The sequence below is a fragment of the Cyrtonyx montezumae genome, unplaced genomic scaffold (genome assembly GCF_038088225.1).
Source record: "Cyrtonyx montezumae isolate F1298 unplaced genomic scaffold, pur_monq_1.0 scaffold_5, whole genome shotgun sequence".
Classification (NCBI taxonomy): Eukaryota; Metazoa; Chordata; class Aves; order Galliformes; family Odontophoridae; genus Cyrtonyx; species Cyrtonyx montezumae.
This window is the reverse complement of record NW_027072056.1, coordinates 7,083,934-7,107,375: the sequence shown is the minus strand read 5'-3', so window position 1 is coordinate 7,107,375 and position 23,442 is coordinate 7,083,934. Positions and strand designations below refer to the sequence as shown.

The 23,442-nt window shown below is 45.3% G+C and overlaps 1 protein-coding gene across 2 annotated transcripts in view; it reads left to right on the top strand.

Moving 5' to 3' along the window:
* The window catches only part of EPHA4 (EPH receptor A4), a 90,598-nt gene that overhangs the window by 13,795 nt on the left and 53,361 nt on the right, over positions 1-23,442 (top strand). For both annotated transcript variants that reach the window (XM_065748237.1, XM_065748236.1), the window contains one exon: positions 20,825-20,980. In XM_065748237.1, coding sequence (XP_065604309.1) covers positions 20,825-20,980 — 156 coding nt within the window. The remainder of the gene's footprint in view (positions 1-20,824; positions 20,981-23,442) is intronic.

The window sequence follows — 23,442 nt, the reverse complement described above, 5'->3', positions numbered from 1 at the left end:
CCAGGTCCCTTTACACGCTCCACCTGCTCATTAATCAAGGACTCTGCAGTTAATGAGTACTTTCCAGGTAATATTTAATCTCAGAGTAGCAATAGTTACACTTAATGCAGAAGAACTTTTTTTTTTTTTTGCAGTTTTACTGTAGCCATTCCCATGACACACTAGCAGCCTTGTCCCCTGCTGATCCCAGACACTTGCCCCTGTCTTGCTGACCCACGTTTGGGTGATTCCTGAAGAGCCATGGTGCTTTCAGTGCTGGTTCAATGCTTTAGGATGCACACAGCAACTTAGTGCTGGGTGTGTGTGGCTGATGGAGTACGTTGTTCAGTAACACTCTGTGGTTTGAAGGCCTGTCTACATAGGGGGAGAGTTGAGAGGAGCCAAGAAAGATGTGGAGGCCATGTGCATCATTAAGGTGCATCATTAATCACCTGTGGAAACATTTCCATTCTTTTGGCTGAGTCTACCCGTGTGCAGATGCTTAATCCATTTAGTTGATTCACCTTAAAAGTTCTCAGTGCCTCTTTTGAAGACAAGCGCTCCGTACTCAGTTTTAACATACCCAAAATTAATGTATCCAGTGACCTTGAATTCCACACACCTAATAGCTTGGGAAAGAGAGCTCAAAGGATTTGGGGCACTGTAAAAGCACCCATTTGGAGCTTCAAGGTACGTGAAGCACTTTGATTTGTGAGAGAAAGAAGAACAAAATCCTGCGTGCAGAGCTGGGGGCAGCAGCAGGGGGACAGTGGAGCAGAGCCACAATATTGCCAAGGTTTGCTGCTGGCCAGCCCTGGCAGGAGGCAGAGCCTGCTGGGAGCAGTGAGCTGTGTGGGCCCTGGGGGAAGTTGAGTGGGTGCACCCAGGGGCTGATCCAGCACTGTGGGGCCATGACCACAGGGGTATGCCCTTGTCTTAGCAGGAGCAGTGCAATCCCAGGAGCAGTGTGTGGCCTTACTGAGGATCCTGTCTCCTTCCTGATAGGCTGCACTGAACAGTGGCTATGCAGGGCTGGACTTCTGAGTTCAGGATGAACCGTAATTGTTATATGAAGGTGTGAGAAAGTCTCCTCTTTGTCTTTCTTCCCATTTTGTTGAGTTTGGTCTGCTCTTCCATGCCAGCAGAGGTGCTCTGTAGCTGTAACTTGGGCTGAGCTTTTAGCAGTTGCCTGCTCACTGAGGGCATGGTTGTGGGAAAGAGCTGCGAGCTCTGCCCACCATGTTGCTTTGCTTCTTCAAAGGTCACTATTAAGTCCTTTCTTGTGGTTGTGCGTTTGGCTAACCTTCTGCAGGGATCATGGTAATGTGACCTCTGTGTACACCTGTATTAAAGTTTGAGTTAAAAATGCACTGTGGCAGAGCAAAGGACAGACATTTTTCCGTGGGATTGTTGAGCTCTTTGCGAATGCCAAATGGCTCAGTTAACTCTTGAGCAAACATTGCCTTTTATTTGACTTTGTAGTTTGCCCTTTGAAATACAAACATATTTGTGTCAATCAGCAAGTCTCCCTTCCGGACTTCTGGTTGACCCTGCACAAAGAAATGTGACTGTGCAATTATTAAAGGTGAGGTCTTCGTTTTAACAAATGCTGAGTAATTGCTATTCAGTTGTCTCTGTGCCTCTGTCATAAACGACAGCAAACTGCCCTTCAGCCTGCTGAATAACGAGGAAGATAGGTGTCTGGAAGGAATAACTTGAATTTGTAATAAGTATTGTGTCACAGCAACTTGTGGGTAGGGCACAGAAGAAACTTACCTGTCTCAGCTTAGATTGCAAGAGCCTTATTTGGGCTTTTAAATGCAATTAGATCAAATATTATAGCTCTGTCTCTTGGGCAGAGTAATTGGGGAGTGTTAGAGTACAACGGAGAGCAGCATTTGCCCATTATAAAACGATCTGGAGTAAGTGAATGTGATGCCTGGCAACTTACCTACTGTTCCCCATGATCAAAAAGACCGAAGACTTGCTGTTCTTGCCCACCACAGCAATGGCAATAATTGGAACAAGGCTTTTGATGTTTCCCAGCAGTTTTTCCACGGCGTGTAGGCATGGTGCTGGCTGGTGCTGCTGCCCTGATGGATTCTGGACAGGGAAGTTGTCAGCTGCAGCAGGGGGGGCATGGACGAGTTGTATGAAAGAAGCACTCAGAGAATCAGACCTCACAACTGTGTTGAGATAATGTCCCCTGTCCTCATCCCCTTGTGTTGTTTTTTGCCTTTTGTGGAAGCTCTCTTGAGAAACGAAAGCCTGGTATAGAATTATATTTGAAGCACGCACGTTACCGACGGTGTGTAGAGTTACTGTGAAGATTGTGCAGCACTGTCTGACTGTCTTTTCTTTCTGCATTAGCTCATAATTCCTGCATCCTTCATCCAGCGTGCATATCATTTCTTGAAGCAAATTGTTTAATGCCCTGAATTCAGCAGACATGAATCTTGCAAGTAGACCTTTGATAACAGATAAGTACATGTGATAAGGGGAAATGAGTTTTCTTTAAAGGAGTGCTTTTCCTTTTTGCTCCTCAAAAAGCTTTTTCAGAAGGTAGTAGATTCTGATTTTCCTGTTCCTATCACCTGGCATGTTTTTGGCTTAATTCCAGAAGGAAATACTTGAAATACTAGGCGGTGTCTTTTTAACTAGTCCAGACCTTAATTCCTGGATACACAGGCCAAAAGGGCACGAGGGCTGTGTTAGCACTCACTGCTCCACTCTCTTCAAGGAGTTTGAATTTTGGACTTGTGAAGAGATCTTGAAATACCACTCTTCTTAAAGCAGAGGTGTGTACAAGTTTGTTATAAAGATGGAGCTGGTAATAAGCAGGAAATAGTGGGCTTAAGTAGCAAAAAGAGCAAGCTGAATGAGACCTGAGGACAAAAACTGCAGTCATGGAGATCTGTACCACCAGTGCAGATTGCCCTGGGACGTGGAATGATCACTCCATCGGGGATTTTCAGAACAAGCTGGTGGACGTTCTTGTAGCGTGGTCCGGGTACAGGTTGTCCTCCTGTGGCACAGGGGAACAGACCAGGGTGCTCATCTGCCTTTTGCAGTAAATGCTCTTGCACAGTTGCTATGGGATCCCTCCATCTGTACGTTGTAGCTACGATGCAGCCCTTTGAGGTCTGACCTAGAAATAGAGACCTGATCTCAATCTCTTGCAGCCCCTTTTCTCCAAGAGGAGCAGTTTCAGTCCGAGCAGGCTCTGGAGCCCTGTCCCTGCATTTCAGAGTCCCAGTTCACTGGGCAGGTGGCTCCCACTGACCAGAGCCAGGGTAGGCAGTTTGGAGCTGGTGATGCCTCTGCCACATCGTTCAGATGCGGTGCTGTGTGCTCTGCTCTGTGAGTCTGAGCTGTGTTTTGACTTAATTTTGCATTCCCACCCACGCAGCTCAGGTATTTGGCGAATTTCTCAGCTTGCAAGATGGCCTCCTGTGTGCAGATGGCAACCTCTTCTGTGCACCTAGGTTGGTCTTAATGTGCAGCATGTGCTCGCTTACAAGCTGAATGAGCAGGTTCCTGCTAAGGAGGAGCTGGCTGCTCAGGTATGGTCCTCCATGAGTTGGGATGTAGAAAAGGGACATTAAAATTGTTTACGAGGTCAGAGCTATAGCAAGCCTTGCACCTCCTCTGAGTTACGATATCATTACCTGAGCTGTGTGAACCAAGAAATAAAAGCTCTTACTATGAAATATGAGGAGTGCTTATGACTTTGAAGTATAGTGAAGAAGAAAAATGTACACTACTTCCTAGTGCTTTTTTTTTTTGTTCTGTTGCTGTGGGGTTGATTTTGTTTACTGGTTACGCACACAGAATAGATATGGCGTTTGTTGAGGGTGTTTTTGTTAGAGAAATACTCCTCTTACTAGTTCATTTCCTTTTGGGTCATGCCAGGAAAAATGTTCCCTTCTAAAATGAATAAATTATTCAAGCTTATTTAAATAAACATGGCATTATTTCTCTACGTAGTACCTGTATTCAAGCAAGTCCGGTTCCTTTTCTTATTATACCACATTCTGCTTCTCATCCTTGAACAGTATTTCTGCCCTGTTGTAAAGGGCGTTGCTATGTTTAACCAGATGAGAAGTTGCATTGAAGTGTTGTTTGGATGGAGCATAGATCACTGAAGCAATATTGATTAAGCTGATCATTCGCAAATAAGCTCTAGAAAATCTTGTCTGTTCTCATCCTGAAAGCCACTAGCAGTTTTTCAGAAACTGAGAGCAGTTGGTATCTGTATGCCCTATAGTTAGGGATCCATCAAAACATTCTGACAATTGTAATGGCATCCTTTATAGGTACTTGCCTCTTAAGTGACATAAATCTTGTGAAATTAGATAACACTATTACAAGGTCAGGTATCTGCAGATGTGAGAAGAGTTTAAAAGTCAGCAACAATGGAGAGAAACATGTAGGTATAAAAACTGGAGTGAACGTGGGGTACCAGGACAGAAAGATGCATTGCAGGCAGCAGGAGATGTAGCAAAGACTGTCCCAGGAGAAACTGGGAGAAAACTGCCATGGCAAAAAGCAGTAAACCAGTGTTTGTCAAAGTTAATATTTGATTTCTTTGGAAAATTGATTTTGTGGTCTTGTTGGCTACTGTTATGTCAATAACTTGCATCAAAACTTCAAGTCAGAACATCTGTTGCGGCCAATGGAAAGACTCCCCTTGACTTTAATGTGCTTTGGACCAGTCCCAAAATGCAAATAGTTTTTCTCTCATCCTTTGAAGTCTTTAACATTTCATGGGCTCCCTTATGTTATTGGTAATTTGCACCAGAGGTATTTTGCATGCAAATGAAATTTTGGAGGTAGCAACGACTGCATTTGTGAATATGCATGGAAGCACACGGATATCAGTGAAGCAAATTTTACTTTTCAGCATACAGAACTAGAAATTTCTTTGTAGTAGTGGGTTGCTCATAGTAACTAGAACTGTAATCTAATGTATTGACGAATACATATAAAAGCCTGCATAAAACTGCCAAAATACTTTTTGATGAGCCTGAGGACCTTTTTTGTAACTTGTGCATGTTAATGAATATTCTCTGTGTGAAGTGGCACTTGTCACTAACTTGCTATGGTCAAACATCTAAACACTGTAACTGAACCTGAATTCACTATGGATTTATTATTTACCAGATCAAAGAGTAACTTCAGTCTGCAGCACTCATTTTGTTGGGTAGTGTGATCTAAGCTCAGTGCAGAACCAGGGAGGCTGTTCTGAGCCATGAAGTGAGTTCTAGCAGCACACAGGGTCTTAGGTTTTCATAAACCAGAAGTGGCAGATTGTACTGACTTTAATACGAACGTTTCTAGGTTTCTTAGCTGATAAAAACTTTCCTAGAGCCTGAACAGGCTGAATGTGTTCTTTCACTGTGCCTCAGTGGGCTGTGCTCATGGGCACCGCTGGCCTGGGGCTGTGGGAGGGGAAAGGGGAAAGTAATCTGTGTTTCTAATTGCCCGAAGACATGGCTAGGAACTCTTCTCTGAAGATAAACGTCAGCTACACAGAGTGATGCAGGAAGCCATTACGTGTCAGGGAATCTCCATGTATGACTTGAAACGTAAAGAATTAGTCATGTTTGGACCCGAGGCTGTTCTGTGGGGCCGCTGCTGAGAGCCTGGAAGCAACGAGGAGATGGCAGCAGGAGAAGGGCTGTGGTCAGCAGGAGTGACCTGAGCAGCGATGGCAGCCCATGGCAGGGCTGCAGGCTGGGCTGAGCACCAGGAGAGCGTGTGGGAGCCGGGTCTGCTTGTTTCTGTGCCAAAGGGACACGGGAATACTGGAGAGCTGAAAGGGGATTGTTGTAAACCAATGTGATTGCTCAACCCTAAAAAAACATAGTCACCAAAAATAATTTCCTGTTGTCAGCAGAAGGCCTTTAAAGGAAAGAAATGTCTTTCTGGTTCTCTGCATTTATTTTGCAGTGGCGTAAGAAAATTTCATGTTGAGGAGAAGGGAAGGCAAGGTATGGTGAATACACTGTGGGACAGTGTTACCAGACATATATAGCTGCTGACTGCTGGGAACCTCCTGCAGCACGGCCAGCAGCTACATAAATGGCAGATTGAGGTGCTTGAACTGTTACGGATAGGCTAGTTTGATCCAAAAATCGTGAAAGGGAAGGAAGGGGAGAGCGGGCCAGGTGTTGGTGGAGGCAGGAGTGGCAGTGCTGCAGGCCCTGCATCAGCCGCCAGCCCGTCCTCTGCCTGCAGCACACGGCTCCCAGGCGGCTGCCGCTGCCCTCAGCAGGATTTCTGCTCCGAGGAGCCAGCGCCGGTGAGCACAGACCAGGAGGAGCCCGAGGCCGCCTCCTTTAATCCCTGGAGCCCGGGGCTCCTTGAGCAGCCCCTGATTTCAGCGGGGCTGGGCTTCCTCCTCAGGGTGGCTCCGCTTCGCCAGCTCGAGGTGCAGCCCCGGGGAGGGTGTGAGGGTGTGGAGGAACGAAGGAGAGATTGCAGCCTCCGCCCTGCCCGCTGCCGGCTGCTCCCTTCAGAGCCAGCTCTGGAAGCTTTCTGATTCATGGGCTGTGCTGTTAGCCTGAACATCCTGCCTGCCTTCTCTGAAGGCACACGGTGTCCCAGATCGCTGTGCAGTGCAGCTCTAATGTTCTGAGTTCCGGGGGGAACTCTGATAGTGTGTGATGAGCAATAGCTCCTTCATCTGTTGCGCAGCTTTGGTCACGGGTATCGCCAGAGCAGCACCTAGTTGGTTTTTGAACTCATCATCCAAAGTTAAAAGCTGCTCTCAAACGGTCAGTGATGTCTGGCAGGTAAAGATTGCTAAATCTCAGCACTTCAGCTTGCCTTGTGGTTCTGGGCCACTGCTCAAATCTTCCTGTGATAACTGAGTGTGCTTGAAGCTCATCCTGTAAGCGACCCGCTGTGTTCCTGATTCACAGGGAGTTACTGAAGGGCCAGGGGTGCAGCACCAGCCATGGCCTTTCCGAAAAGCACGGAGCCCTCAGCGTGGGATAGCACCCAGTTAGTACGTGCCTCGTTACCTAAGGCTGTGAAAGAAATGATACAAAGATGGCTTTAGATATGCATGGCGTGCTTATTGATTACCTTAAACACTGAAAAAGCCTTCCTTGCTGTCTGGGAGACGTGGGCAGCTCTTCATTGTGGTCAGACTTACAGCATGTTTGAAACTTCAAGTCCAGAAGTGGAATTGTTTCCTGAGCCCGTGGTACATACAGCAAGTTGTAAGCAGCGTCATCTGCCAAATGCAGAAAGGGGTCGGAGCAAGGGACAGCTGTCCTCCCTAGTAATGAGGCTGGGCTCCGTACTGAAGCAGGGACTATATGCAGTGCTCTGTCCCTTCTGTGCTTGTTTTCTTTTTTCTTTTTTTTTTTTTTATTATTTTATTTTTAAACCCACTGGAGAATATTTAGGCCATCATTCCAGGCTTTCTTTTTTTCCCCACTGCCAGGAAGGATGTACGTAGATGCTTAAATGAGAGTGACAGTGCCTTCAGACAGATTTTGGTATTGCAGCACATTCCTGGTAGCTGGCCCCCAACCCGCGCAGACATGAGCCCAGCCACCCTCATCACAGTGCATTGCTCAGATCTCATTTCATGTCTGTCTTCTCTTCACGCAGCCCTTGGGTCTGATTCTCCCATCTTCCAGCTTTTACATCAGTGAAACTCCATTAATGATGAGAGTTTCAATTTGCTGCTTAAATTTATGTTGGTGCTGATGTGAGAAGACTTGGCCCGTATGTTATTAAGCTGGTTTTATGAGAGTAGTGATCGGGCTGCTGAGTCATTATATCCATTTTACATTTTAATTGGTTTATGGAGCTTGTTAATTTTTGTTTAGTTTGCTGGTAGCTTATAAATGATTATCTTCTCTGTCAAAATATGCCGCCAGTTCTTTCATCACTGCTTCTGTATGGTTTGACACTTCTTACAAATATTCAGGCTGGACTTTATTCTAGATAACTATTGCACCGCAGCTTTGAAAATACCGGGCAGCTTTGTTATGGCTTGTTTTCCTTTCCCTGTTACCAGGAGCAGATATCGCTCAAACGGCATGAGTAACAAATTGGAACTTCTCAAGAATCAACTAATTTGAGAGATAAAACCGCCCAGGTGATGCATTCATAAGCAGAAGCATATAAAGCCCCATGAGAAGTCATTATGTCCACATTTTTAAGTCGTTTGGTGGGGCTGTATCACCGTTTATTTGAAATACCTTTAGTGGAAAGCTGCTGGAGCACACACTGGCGCGTGGTGTGCAGGTGACTGTGCGTGGGGGTTTCCGTAGGCAGCTGTTCCATGACCTTGCCCTACACAGGGAGTTGGAGACTTTCATTTCTGGATTACTCGCTGCCCCTCTGTATCACACGTTCACCTCAGCTTTCTAAAAATGCAGTGGCAAATCACATTGCACTAATGGAAAGCGCTGTGGCCTAGAAAACAGCTTTTACTGCTGACAGAATGGGCTGACGAAGCCTGGGCTTGGAAGGTATGCTATTTTTGACTGTGAAAAGTGGTGCGTTCTGAAGGTTTGCTGAATGCAGTAATGTGATTTCATGTTCTTCTTTGTTAGTCATCGCGAGCTGCTGGCGATGGTAATGGATGCTGTTCATGTTAAACATTTAATCAGCTAAAGTGTATGCCTGTCTGCTTTTCTTTCCCAGAATTTGAGAGGCTTGTTATCAGTTTCATATATTTTCTAAAAAGTCAAAAGCAGCTTAGAGAAGGTGAGCAGAGATCTGCTAAATCCGTTTTAGAAGCCCATGAGTGCAAATGAGTGATTGTGTGAAAAGAATTTGGTCTTTTCACCAGCTGGGAAGATGTCTGCAGCAACCATTGGCTTGTATTCTTTCTCCAACCTTGCCGTGACCATTTAATGAGGTCTGATTCAGACTAATTCCCACAATCTGTAGGTTTTATTCCCTGCTGAGGCTGGAATATTTGGATGTCAACTCAGACATATATTTTTCTTTTTAATTAGCACATCTAATTTTTTTTTTTTCTCTCCAAGGCCACAACCTCTGTCCCAATCCAGGCAGGTGAAATTTCACAAGCGCTTTATCATTGCTCATACCTCAAGCATCCGGACACACCTTTCTAATTGTCATTTATATCCTGTCATTGCCTCTGGCATTTGCTGAGTTCACATTTCCATGTGATTTACGGCAAAACATTTTGTTTAACAAATCACCGGCGCATATTGACAGGGAAGTCCCCCTCAAGAAGCTGAAATAATGATTGCTTTCTTATTTGGTATCCTGAGATAGATGCTAAAAAATCAATCTGTCAGAATCTACGCTCTGAATTTTGCGTATATGGAGAACTCTTGAGATAGGAAAACTGCGACCCTGAATCTGTGAGTGCTTTGAATTGCAAATGCTTTTTGTCATTTGCTGTGCATGTAGCAGGGTGGATGAGCTCGCAGGCAGCACGGTTAATCCCCAATTGCAGGATTTTGAGTGCAGTTGGTTTCTGAGTCAGCGTCAACTCTGCAAGTGTTCAGGTAACTATTAAAGTATTTGGATGCTGAGACTGCTCCTTAGCAGTTCTGGGAGTGCTTATAGTGGAACAGCCATCTCTTCTGTCTTGTGTAGTCAGCATCTCTGGTCACTGTTCGAGTATCCTGTATGTTGCAGCGACAAGAACTGCTATGGGCCACCCCTGCCCATGGCATCTTACTGGGCATGCCATGGTGGGTAACTGGAGTGGGTCACAGCCTGGGCCAGCAGGCTGCTGCCTCACCTCCATGGCTTGGGAGGACGGGGACATCATGAGCAGGTTTTTAAGCCCAAGGATGAGCCCAGTGTAAATGTTCCTATGTGGAAGCGACCTTTCTTGGTGCTTTAAGACAATCTGGGGGAGGGGACTTCTAATTTAGACCCATAATTTTCTCTCCTTCTGTTGCATGTTCACAGTTCGTACCCTTCTGATGTCCTGAAATGACTGTGCAGGGGAGCAGGCGTGTTTGTGTATTTCTGAGTAATGTCACTAAGTGTTCACAATGTCAAAACCCACTTACTGTTGACAAAGGTGATTCATATGAGTCTTTCGAAAGATTGCTTATGTACCATAATGAGTTGGGCACAACTTAAAAAATAGCTCTATATAAGTGGCACATTCACAAAAGGTAAGCAAATGCATAAAAATAAAATATGGTGAAATATCCATCTTCCCCCTCCCCCTGTTTGTGGCTGATCTCATGCATCCAGAGCTCAGCCTGGCATAGTGCAAATTTACTGGCCCATTAGTGGCTGCTGTTTGACTGCACCTTCACAAAGGAAATATACATCTCAAGAATAAACTTGACATGTCAGACGCACCACAGCCAGCACGTTGCAGCCCTGCTTGTCCTTCACTGTGTTGCCCAGCTGCCCCAAATTTTCACTGTGCACAGAGTACTTTTTTAGGTTGTTAGAAAATTCTTATCTGTGTGTTTGCATGTATATTTCTAAACAACTGAATGCAGGCAAGGAAAAGTTTTTGGAGTGATTGCAAGTACACAGAAAATCAATATGCTGATCTAAGCACCAGTATTCACCAGTATGTTTTCCTGATAGGCTAATATGGATTTTGGTAATGTAGTGATGCTGTGATTGAAGACTGAAGCCAGCAGTGGTCCTGTCTGGTGCACCTAACAGATTGATGGTGACTAGACTTTGGTGGTGGGAGGCAAAGAGCAGGTAGTGCTGCTGTGGGGTGGACACCAGGGGGAAGCCTCTGATGGCCATTAGAAGGCTTCTAGGCTCTTCATCCATCTGTAGTCGCATGGTGCCTTTTACTGTGTGAAGCTTGACAGTCACTGAAACACTGGGAAGGCAGTGGAGCTCCTGAGGATGCAGTTATCTAATTTGAGATGATCTGACAGATAGTAACAAAGGGAGAGAGAGAAGGGGGAACGGTTTCTTCTTGGCTGAGGTTTGGAAGCAGAGGTTACTCTGTACATTTGGGACTTATGGGAAAAGTGAAATGTGTGTGAGGAAAAGAGAAGATGGCCTTGCACACCCGAGTGTCTGTGTCATGCAGGCGTGACGTTACCTAATGGACAATGCCTCAGTCTCCTGGGCTATCCAAGATGCAACTGGGATACCAGTGATAGCATTCTGTTAATTGTTGAGGCAGAATCAAATCTTGATACGATGTAGTGAGACTAGATAAGTTGTGCTTATGAGAGCCAAGAACTGATAGAGCTTATCAGACCAGGAAGAGCACGGCCGATGGGAAGGATGTGAGTCACAGGCCGGCATGGAGCGCCGAGGCCTTGGCCAGACTCAGGGCCAGGTTTCTTTCCCAGAGTGAATTTTTGTGGCCTGGATTGAAGTCAGTGGTGCTTTTGGCCATTTCTAAATAGCTGCTGCTTACCGCAATGACTTTGTTTATTATCTTGCGCTCATTTACGTATCATGTAGATATTTGAATAGCTCAATTGTGTCAGCTATGAGGGCTTCTGAGCCAAAAGTGCGATGTTATTGTTAGGCTTCTTTGCCAGTATTTTTGCAGGAGATGGATGCTTTTCCAGACTACAAGCAAAACTGTGTTTGTTTTGCCACTTTCCCCTAATTAGCAGCCATGTGACATCACACAGCAGCGGGACGGGAGGCCTTTCTGCCAGCATCCCCGTGGTGGGTACAGGCCCTGCAGACTGGCTCTGCCCATCCCCGTGTTGTGTCCTGGGGCCTGGCCACAGCTCTGGCTGGTGCTGGCTCTGGAGTTCCCCCATCCACAGGGGAGAGGACTCTTCTTCAGCAGCACTGGCTGTTAGCTAAGCCCCTGAGGAGCTGTTGCTGCACTGCTGGGGACACTGGGCTCACTGGGGCCCAGCTCTTGGCATGGCAAGCACATCCCACCATTGCACTGTAGTGGAAGTGTCCCTGCTGGGTCCTGCAGTACAACCTGCACCTCTGCTGCTCTCCCTGGGCTGTGCCTGAGCTGGCACTTCCTTCGCACTGCTGTGACAAATGATCCCCAGCCAGGGGTCCTGCTGCCACTTGTGACCTAATGCTGTGCCCCAGTGCTGCCAATGATGTCTTTTTCCACAGGTGCTTCCCTCTCTTGCTTCTATTCATTGGTGGTAAAAGACCGTCGCGGATAAATAAGCATGTTCTCACTTGACTTGATAATTTACATGATATTGCTGAAGGTGATTTATAATTTATACGTGGAAAGGATTTGCTGATCTCATTAATAACTTTCCAAACATCCAGATAAACATGCTATCTCTCTAAATCAAGTGAACTTGGAACAGCCAGGGTATTTACCTGCAAGGGCTTCTGGCACTCTGTTCTTTCCCAGACGAGAGGAGTTTGACAAAAGAATGTAGGAACTGCCAGAATGCATTTCCCCTCACAGCCTCCCAGATCACCCCAAGGTGGGACGTTCCACCTATTCTTGCTAAATTATTCCTCCCTACTGAAGGGCTTGTTGACAGGAACAGTCTCCCTGCTCCTTTGATTTTTAAACAGGGGCAGCTTCACAGATCCAAGCTTTCAGCCTGTGCTGGCATTTCTTTGCCTTCCTCCTGTCCATCCAGCCAAAGCCTGTGGTGCTAGAGAGCAGGTAAGCAGCCTCTGCAGGCTCCCTTTGCACTGCCTGGGGAGGACAGAGGCAGCCCAGCTAATTCCCTGCTGAGTGTGCCAGGCTGCTGCCATGAGTTCATTTCATCAGAAGCAATAGCCTCTTCTCTCACATGGGTGCCTTGTTATGTGGAGATCTCAGGGTGCTCTGTACACACTCATTGCTTAATTAAACCTCACAACAGCTTTTCAGTGTTTCTGTTGTGAATTTTATTGCCGCTTTATAAATGCATAAACTGAGGCGGGGATATTGGTTTACAGTTTGGGTGTCTGTGGAGTTGTACAGGTCAGTGAAGTGGACCTGGAGGAACAGCCCTGATTTCCCTTCACTGCTGCTTTCATACCATTAGCTCCTCTGGGAGGGGACTGTCTGCATCCATGATCCCCAGGGAGATGACCTGAAATTTACTAAGCAGGTGAGGGCAGACCTGCAGGAAAGCAAAAGAACGATGTTTCCTCTTTAAATGGTGGTACACATCATCCCTGTGAATGCAAGAGGAAGGTTAGGAAGCTGTTCTCAGAGTCTGACAGTACCAGGAACTGTTGTATAGAGACCTCACAGAAACCTCGTAGCCGTGAGATTACACCTTGCTGTGAAGCACCAGGCCTTAAGTGACAGCACATGTAAGGATAACTCCAAGATGCCTATCTGTGTATTGTTGGTTTTGTGAACTGGATATGGGTTTGGAACAAATCTGTAACCTCATCTTCAGAATTGGGTAAAAACAGGTATCTGGAGAAGTGGTGAGTGGTTTGAGTTCTTCATTTTCAAAACATCTTTGGTGGAGGATGCCAGGTTCAAATAAGGGGCACTTGCACAGCATCCATGTTGTGCACTTCTTCTGAAAATGTGCGATCTGCATAGAATGGAGAAATGTACAGCTTGGGAATTTAAAGAGAAAAAGACAAACAATTGAGTTGCTGTTTTCCAGTCTTGTTGAAATTAAGCTTCATGATAATCTTTGCATCAGTAATGAACTAAAAGTGGTCGTGCGCTCCAAATAGCAAAGGGCAAAGAAGAGAGAAGTAACTCATCAATGTATGACCCTCTCTAAAATGTCATGGGTAATCAAGTGTGAAGTACTTAATGGATCATGATTTGCGCTGCACCGTTTTGATTGATGTACTACTTAGGAGAGGATTGATAGTTTTTTACAGTGCTGTTGATGGGAGCCTCTCAGAAGTACCTCCTCCATTTCCTCTAGTGCTGGGGAGAGCCAAAGCAGCAGCATCTGCTTGAAGCCATTGTGTTCCAGCGTCTTTGTGAAACGGTCAAAAATAGTGTGGAGTTGTTATCTTGCTTAGACCCTGATCTCATCAGAACTGTCTATATTTAGGCATCTTCCAAAACCTTTGTGTCAAGCAATTCTCCGGGCAAAAATAGCTTTTTTTTTTTTTTTTTAAAGTCATGTTGTACGGCCATTTAGAGAGGATGTGATGATTAAACCATATTAAGGCATCTTGCTGTAGCTCCAGAGCTGTCAGCTTGAACTTTGTTCCGGCTGGTTCACAGTTAACCAAAGGCTAAAAATGAAAAAACTATGTATATGTGTGTGTGTACACACACAGAAGAAGCTGTAGTTTCCAATTGGCTGAAGGACTTGGCTCCTGCAGTCATGATAGGAGTTCAAACAGGAGCAGAAAACATTACAGCTCTGCTGCAGTGAGTGGCATTCCACTTGCACAAAGGAAACAGCATTGAAGGATTTATATGCAGAATGAATCCACAAATTCTTGTCAATAGGAAATTCCTTGGAGGGGATTAATGTAATAATTACTTAAGGCAAATTGCAATGTCTCATTAGCATATATTAAATAATTGAAAATAACTTCTTAGTTATCTTTAATGCTTTAATCAGTACTTTCTTCTGCCTTCGGATGATGGCACTTAGGAGCAAACAGATGTGTTAAATGGTGATGTTGGGGCTATGTGTTGGAAGATTTGGACCTTTCGGTGTCAAGCTGCTACAGTGCTCTGTCTCAGGCTTTATCTAATTTAGGACGTTTAATTGGCTTTTTACAGAGTTGTCAAGATTTAGGAGATGAGAGATAATCCCCGGCTGGCTGGACAGTGCTTTGAGGATCTCTGTTCCCATCAGTGCTTTTACACGGTGGGGGAGAGGAGTTTGTAAGCAGGATTAGGGCTTGTTAATGTGGAGATTCAGGGCAATTAACTGGCTTTCACTGTATATTTTAACACTTCATTCATATTTTTTCTATAAAATCTAGTTGCTTAAACAAACGAACGAAAGCATCATGCTGTCATTTTTCTTTCTCCTTAAAAAAACAAAAAACAAACAAACAAAAACCCTCTGACTTAAAATCTCTTAGTTTAGCGATTCTCCTCTTGCTGCTTCTGTTCAAGGGAAACTGTCAGCTTGTTTTTCTAATTGAGTAATTATTTGAAACTGATTAGTTGACTCATCTCATAAATCTCACAGCTTGCAGAAAGGTAACTAAGCTTTCAAAATTGGATGAGGTCTGTGACAGAGCACAGTGACAGCACGAGCAGCTGGAGCCGGAGAGCACCCGGACACTGAACTCGCTGCTGCGTTAAGGATGCTCTCAGCACTTGTGCAGGTGTGCTGGCAGAACTAGGATTGTCTGCACTAAACAAAGGAGAGCAGCCCAATTTCTGCTTTTGAGAAGGTCTTATCGTACCAGGAGAACATCCTAATTTTAATTCTAACTGGGTTTGTAAATTAATGAAAAGTTAATTATTATTTTTTTAAACCATCGAGGTGCTGTTTCCCCACCTCAGCAGCACATCGCTGTGCATTAAACCCCGTGGGCACGAAGGAGCTGTGTGTGCTTTACTTCTCTGCGGGGCAGGGCAGGGCGTCCTGCAGCCCTGGCAGGACAAGCAGCCCTTCCTATTTCCGCTGCCACAGTGCCGGCCGCTCCGCTTGTCATTGCTGGTCCTAGCAGACTTCTTCCTGCAGAGAGCAGAGCAGCCTGGGATTTTCATAGCTCGTGGAAAGTGCTGACTTTTCACTAAGCAGTTGATCTATCAGCTGTATAGCAAACTTCAGAATAATTCTTAATGGCTTTTAGAATAAAAGCTAACTTTTAATTGTTTGGCTTTTCCTCTTGTCTGCCTTTTGAACTTATTTAATATATGAATCTTGTATGTATTTAGTTGTTCCTTCCATGCTTTTGGCTGACTAATTTCCTTAGAAAACAGTGATTGATGGAAAAAAAGTGAATTTTAGCTTTTACTGTGATTGGGCTACCAGCATAATTGTATTTCACGTGCATGAGATAGAAGTTAAATAAGGAAAGCCAAAGCTTGGCTGCAGTTGGACCCACCAGGGGCTGTGAAGGACACTTGTACGTGCAGGCACTGCAAGGTAGACTGGGAGAAAAGTGGTCCCACTGCTCAGTGACGCAGTGCCCAAGAAGGGCTGAGGTCCTGAATGCCTTCTTTGCCTTGGTTTTTGCTGGTTAGGCTGGCTGCCCGGCCTTTCAGGCCTGGAAGTGTCACAGGAGACTGAGTTAGGGGGCACCTGAATACATTAACACGTGGGTCCAGATGTGATGTCTCTCTGAGCACCAGGAGCTTTGGCTGCTGATGGGGGGAGCAGCCATTCACTGCCACCTTTGAAAGGCTGTGGCAATTGGCAGCGGTCTGTGCCTCATCCCTTTTCTTCCAAGGATGCAGGAGACCTTGGATGGTGCTGGTGGACCAGTCCCACAGTAGAGATCTCCCTGGCTGCCTGCTCCTCTCATCTTTCAGCTTCTGCCAGGTGTAGGCAACTGAGCTTCCTGTCCCTGAGGAGCAAAACCTGAACAATTCAGCCACCAGTCACTGAGACCATCCTCTGTCCCCACCTTGCCATGGGTTCAGTCTAGGCTGAGCCAGCACAAGGAGGGAAACTGCTCCAACGTCCCAGAATCATCTTTAGAGGGACTGCTTGTGCTTCCACTTGCCGTTAATGCTATAGAAATACAGGCGTGGTGTGTGGAAATAATGCTTTGCTTGTTGGAGAGAGGGGTTAAAGATGTGGAACTCAATTTGTAGGAATCATACAGTCAATTTTAAAAGGAGGTGAGATAGGCAGTAAAGATATTGCAGCAGGAACATCAAAGGAATGTGACCTTACTTGAAACATTATTTGGTAGGTTGCATCTAATTCTGCAACCTGACTTGTAAGAAAGACTGAAGAGAAGGCACTTTTTTTTTTCTTTTTTCCCTCTGGCTTCTAAGGATCTTTATTTATCACCCTCAGGGGCATTACAGTGAGTAATTAGATTGGACCCGGAGAACGACTTAATTTTACAAGAAACTCATTAATTCATCCTATTTAAAATCTTCTCATTTCACCCAAAACCAATTATGCTTGTAGTGGCAATGATCTGGAAAGGCATTGTCTCGTAGGCATTAGGGGGGCCGCTGGGGCTCCCCTGGCATTCATGTCGGGGAGACAAGGGTGACTCCCTTTCTTTGACTTTTAGGTCAAAAGAACTAGTCGCTGGGACAGCTTGACAATTAGAAAACCCTGATGAGCATTTGGAACTCAAACAGCTGTACAATAACAGAGGAGTTCATGGTGCGGGGCAGAAAGCTCATCAAAAGAGACTATCCAAACAATTGGGTTCTATAATTAACACACAAAAATCTGCTCAGAAATGGTAATAACAGTAAAAGAGAGCTGAGAAGATGCTGCCTACTTATGTGGCAGATGTGGTTTTGTTACAATCTGAGGGAGAAAATCCATCCTTTTAAAGAGTAGGAGGAACATTAGAGGGGGAAAATAAAAGTAACTTTTTATTCCTAAGGGTGCAATTAAAACACGAGCTTAAAATATTTTCACACAGACAGAAACAGTGGAAAAAATAACTGCTGATGACAAAAGATATAATGTGCTATCAAACTGTTTGATACACAAATTTCTCTTTGGACTGAAATTTATAAGGAAAAATACTGATGTATTTTTTTTTCTGAAATTATCTGCTTTGTCCTTCATTTAACCAAGGATATTATTCTTGGTTTTTTCCTCAAAGTTGTCTCCTCAGACTTTTCACCCGTGGGCTGTCAGCGACATTACTCGTGTGCCCACGATAACATCCACTGCTGACCCCATTGTGGCTGTGTCCAGGTGGACCTCATCCCTCGCAGAACACCTTGATGGGGGCACAGTCAGCGCTGGGGTTTGTAAGGGGCTCTGCAGCCTGGATAGCATTGCTCCATCCTCTTGTCCAGCTTAAAATGCTCAAGTGGACTTCTCTTGTTAAGATTTTCTCCCAGAATCAGAGAGAAAAAAAAAAAATCAAAGCTTATTTAAAAATAGTTAAAACAATATTTAATCCTTTTTAGTCGCTATAAAATAAGTATGTGACTAGAACTCCATCCGTATGAAATTCTGAAATTGCTGGCTGAAATTTTCTAATGGAGAATTCAGCATTTGGCAGGAGCACACAAGCAAACTTCCCAGCCCACACATGCTTCCCCCCCCCACCTCCCTTTAAAAAAAAAAAAAAGAAAGAAACCATAAAAGTCTGAAAATCAGGTTTTAATGAGAAATGAAGTCTGAAAAACAGCTTGAGAAAATTTACATGGAGATTTGACTGAAATTCCATAATTCCTCTGAGCACGTTTTGCAGCTCTGACACATATCCCTTCCATCAGGTTTGTTTCAAAAAAGAAACCACGTAGTGCTGTGTGGCAGCATTGGACAATTCCTGCCTGGCTTTAGGGGAAATATAAACTAAATAGATTTTAACGTGGTAACTCCAAGATATCGTGATTATTTCAAGCCAGTGTTCATTTAGAATCAATGAGATTTGTTCTTAAAAAGAAAAAAAGACACTTGCTGAGCCAGCTGATGAGCAGCAAGGTGGCCCATGTGCTGCCTGGCCTGGCTCTGCTGGGCTGCAGGGCTTTGTCTGGAGCTGCCCTTGCAGGATTAGATGTAACCAAGAAGTGACAGTGACACCGAGCTCTGGAGCAAAGATTGTTGGTGAAATGCAGCGTGTTCTCTAGCGCGGCTTTGTGCCGCGTGCTGAAATGTGGTGAATCTCAGAGCACACCAAATGAAGACAGCTGATGGCTCAGCCTGTGCAGCTGGAGCATAATGGCTGTGTGCGTTTTGGAGCAGCCACTGCGCTGGGAGAGCCTTCTTCAGGTCTTGAAATATTAATGATTGTGGCTTAATACAGTAGAAAGCAAAATACAGTGCTTGAAACAAAGGAGAAAAAATCCTTGTCTGTTGACCTTGCAGTACTCACCGCATCCATCTATTCCCTGTGAAGGGTCTGAGCAGAGGAAGGATTCCCAGAACTGTGCCATTTTTTTAGTCCCACACTGCAGTCAGTGCAGAGCTTGCCACTGTGTACAACACTGCTATCTCAGAGAGCTCTAAGCTGGGAAAATGCGAAACGTAGCTCTTCGTTTAATAACTTCTGTGAACAATCTTGGTCATAGTAAAATAATGTTAGAGTTCATGTGCTTTTTTTTTCAAACCCTTGAATAACAGATGGAAGAAGTTAGCGTGCTCTCCTCTTGGACTCTTATTTCCCACTCCTTGTGCATGGATCCTGTGTTTCTGTGCTGGCAGTGCTGCTGGGCTGAGGCACAAGAGCAGAACCAGGACGGAGACCTCAGCTCAGAACCGGCTGCTGTTCAGTTGGCTGCACAGGACTTGTAGCAATAGCACAGCTCGTTCACCACATATTGCAAATCACAGCAAACAGAGGAAAGTTAATTTTCTTTATTTTTTTCCCTTTTCCTAATCCATTCACTTCACAAGCAGAGGCCGTGGCTGTGCCCGGGGGCTGTGCCTTGCTGGGGGCACGCCGCTGTGCCGTGTGCGGGCTGGCCTGGCCCCGCCGCTCCTCCTGCCAGCGCTGCGGTTTCTGATTGTCCTCGAAACCCCAAGGCCATTTGAAGCAGGGCCAGAAAGCACCTTGCGAGTTGAACCTTATCTAATTGCGCGGTGCGTGTAAACTCCGGAAGCATAAATCTTAGTCATTTGAGCAATGTGTTTTTATAAGATTCTCTGGTCCAGTGGCAGCCAAAGCGGGCCGGTCTCCCAGCGCTTCTGCAGATGGCGCACGGCACGTCGTAAAGTTAGGGCTCGTTAGGGAAATTCCAGAAATGGCTTTGGTTAACGAGGGAAGCAACTTGCTGGTTTATAAATGTGTTCCTAAACCCCTCCCCGCTCTCATTATGGACAGCTTCATTAAGGAAGGAGGGAAAGGAGAGAAGCTGATGGAAGGTGAGCGGGAGAAGGAGCCTGGGCTGGGCAGGGCCGGATGGGAGCAGCGTGCTGTGCTGGGCAGGGAGATGGGACTGTGGGACTGGGGCAGTGATAAATGGCAGTGTGTGAGGGTGCCTGGTGTTAGGGCAGTGATCAGTGGCCAGACACGAGCGGGAGTAGTGCAGCAAATGCCAGGAACTACCTTTCCTTTTTACATGTTTGCATGCTTACGTGTTTTCTCTCTTGTCCATAGTGCTGAAAGCAGGGTGGTGGTTGGCTTTTATCTCGAGCCAAGGGAGAAATTTCTGAGATGGCATGCGCCTTAGCCACCGTTAAAATGTGTTATTAATGATACTAATGAGTTTTTTCCAAGTGATGTAAAAGTACCCATCCGTGTAAGCATTGCACTTACAAAGATGATGTCATGGAAAGCTTGCCAAGCCGCACATGGGACCTCATGCCAGTGGTGCAGTCACTGATGAGTCCTGGCTTCGGGGAGGGGAGAGTGCTGCTGATTTCCTCTGCTGGGGAGCAGGAGCCAAATTAATTCCGCCTTTCCATGAGGGAGATGAGCCATTTCCGGGCATGTCAGGCACATGGCCTCGCTGCCAATCGCAGTGGGTTCCTGTCCCACTCCCTCTTAAAAATTGGCAGGGTCTGGCTGTCAGCTGCCATTCCTTAAGTGGTCATAGAATGAAGCAATTGCACCCTTTTGTTGTGTGCTGTGGTGTATGTGAATGCAGGTGGATGTGGGGTAACAGTGTGCAGCTCCACAGTAAGCACAAAGAGCCAGCTGATTTTCTGGCAGTGTCAACACAAGTCCATAATTTTTTTTTTTGCCATCTCTAAGCCAGCTTTTAAAATGGCTCTTGTTGGAATTAGAAATCGGTATCTCCTGACATAGGAGTACTCATTAAGAGTGTGATGATTGTTAATTCTTCACCTAGGGCTAAGAGGACATCATTAGATCTTTTTGAAATGCCTGCTGCCTTGATTTTGAATAAGTAAGACAGAGATTTATGGTCACAGCCTGAGCAAGTAACACTCTCCCTTCCTGTCCCTCTCTCTAGCTTGCAAAATCGGATACTACAAGGCTCTCTCGACAGATGTTGCGTGTGCCAAATGCCCGCCTCACAGCTACTCCATCTGGGAAGGCTCTACCTCCTGCACCTGTGATCGGGGCTTTTTCCGAGCTGAATATGATGCTGCATCCATGCCCTGCACTCGTAAGTTGCTATTTGAACAGTCTCTTCTCTTTTCATCACCTATTTCTTCTGTCTTTCTTCAAATCTGTGTGGATGACACATTGTTTGGAGAGCCGTGTCTAAGAAGTCCTGCTTCTGATAGCAGTGCTCCTTAGCTCTTGTAGCCCTTTGCAGAGGTGGTTTGCATTTTGAATCACACTTCTGGGAGAGAAAACACCAGTTTTCAGCCCTGAATTCCTAACAGTGACATGGTTGCACTGAGAGATTACAGTCTAAATAAATGAGTAGCTGCAAGAGGAGTGACTTGCAAACTTCAGTAATGGAGTTGGGTGTAATTACAGCTCTAATTTCCAGTCTGAGGACCTGTCTAGTGGATGACATCTCCTTTCATCTTTAAATTATTGATATTTCTAGAAATTGTGGCAACCTTTTTCATAATTGTATGATATGGAGTAAATATGTTATAATTTCATGAAATGTTATAATTTGCACAAGCTATTGCTGATGGCCTTTAGGAACATAGGAGTGTTCCTCCAAAAGGGATGGTAGTAAGAAATCTCAAACCATAATGAAATGAAAAAAAAAAAAGTATGGTTTATTTTATCCTTTGTACATAAATACATCCTTTGTATATAAATACATCATGCACAGCAAATGGAATTATGCTTCAGTTCCACCAGAACATTTTCAGCATGAGAAACAAAAGGCGTAGCACGCTGAGCACACCCGCCGAGTTACTGGAACAGCTCCTTGTCCTGTGTGTTGGTTAATGGGTTAGTCAGCCAAAGACCTGAGACTCTAGACATGCCCTGGTGTTAAATCGTGATCATCTAGTGCTTTGGTTTTCGTTTCTATAGGAGCAGAGCGGTTTGAAACAATAAGTGAAAGGGCTGTATTTTACTGGGGGATATCCATGTGTGACTTTCTCTGAAAGCTATTGAAAATGCTTCCAGATTTTTGGAGTTCAGCTGTGTATTTATGTAGTGTGTGTGTCTGTGAGAGAGAAGGCTGAGATACTTCTTTTGCAACATTTTAATATATTCCAAATTCATTTTGGAGAGATGACTCACATTTGTTTCAGTCTTAATTTCTCCCTTACAAGGCAGAAATAAAGTATGTCCGTAACTCAGCAGCACTCATCCCTTTCCCACACCCTGTGATTCCAGCTCTTCCTCAGTGATCTTCCTTTCAGCTGGGAGTTTTGCTGGGGGGTGGTTAAGCAGGTCTGGGTATAGTCAGGAGCAGCTGCTTTAGCTTAGTAGGAAAGCAGAGAGGTCCCCATATCCCTTGCCAAATGCTGATTGGGGATAGAAGTCTAGCTGTGCTATGAAACCTCGCTGAAGTCTGGTAGGATTGTGCTTTCTGTGACACCATTCACACTAGAAGATTTGAAATGACCATTTTGACAGGGAAAACGTCTTCAGCGACAATAAAACTATTGTTTGAAAGATGCACTCTAAATAGCATTATACCAGCAAAAATTTCTTGTAAAGCCTTGGTTGTAGAGACTGATACACTGACCAAATAGAAATCGAATTAGGAATCAGCTGGCTGAATTTAAATAGGCATGTGCAGGAGTGAAGTACGAGGAGAGAGCAAAATAATTCCAGATGGGGGAATTGTGAGCAAGTGATACGTATGTTTGCTTACATTGCAAAATGTACTCCTGCAAGCTTAGCCCTTTTTTCTCAAGTCTTGGACCCGCTCCTGGCACCCTTCCCCACTTTGGTATTTGGAGGTCAGTCAAAGTTGAGGTCCCCTGTCTTGGTCTTCTACACTGAAAATATAAAGAGTGTAAAATTGAGAGCAAGGGCCATGGTGCTTGCCACGGTCTTCATCTCTGCAGCACTCTCAGAGGACGTGATGCACAGAGGCAAGCCAACAGCACAATCCCATGGCCGCCTGGCCCTGGGAAACAGGCCTCTCTCTGGGTGTCCCATTACATAGCCCTGAATTTTCACCAGTACTTAAGAGCTGCTTTTTCTGTGATCCAACATGAAGAAAGACTCAAAAGTTATTCTGGTGCTGGCTGGTGGGGCTGCTTCGCTCATACCTTCTCTTCACTGCTAGAGTATGGCTGTGGTGGTGGCCCCTGTGCAGGCCCTAGGTGCAGTCCCCATGGGGCCTGGCACAAGAATGGGGTCAGGAGGCTCTTGGAGGAGCGTCCTTTGCCACACCAAGTTGCCTTATTCCTACATGTTTGAGGCAAGTGCCAGGAGCCATTTGAAGGGCCTGTGCTGGAGGGAGGCCCTCCAGAAGAAACTCCTCGTTTGTCTGCCTCTCCTGCCGAGATGTGGAGACAGAAGGGAGCATAGACATCAGAAGTTCTTTCAGACGGATTCACACTCTAATCAGTTCTTAGCAGTTGGTTAAACCAGGTGACAAACCCGATTCCCTTGTGCTGACAGCCATAATAATCAGGCACCTTCTTTGTTCATTATGCTCTCTTTAACCCTGGTATTCTCATTCGGCCCTGCATTTAG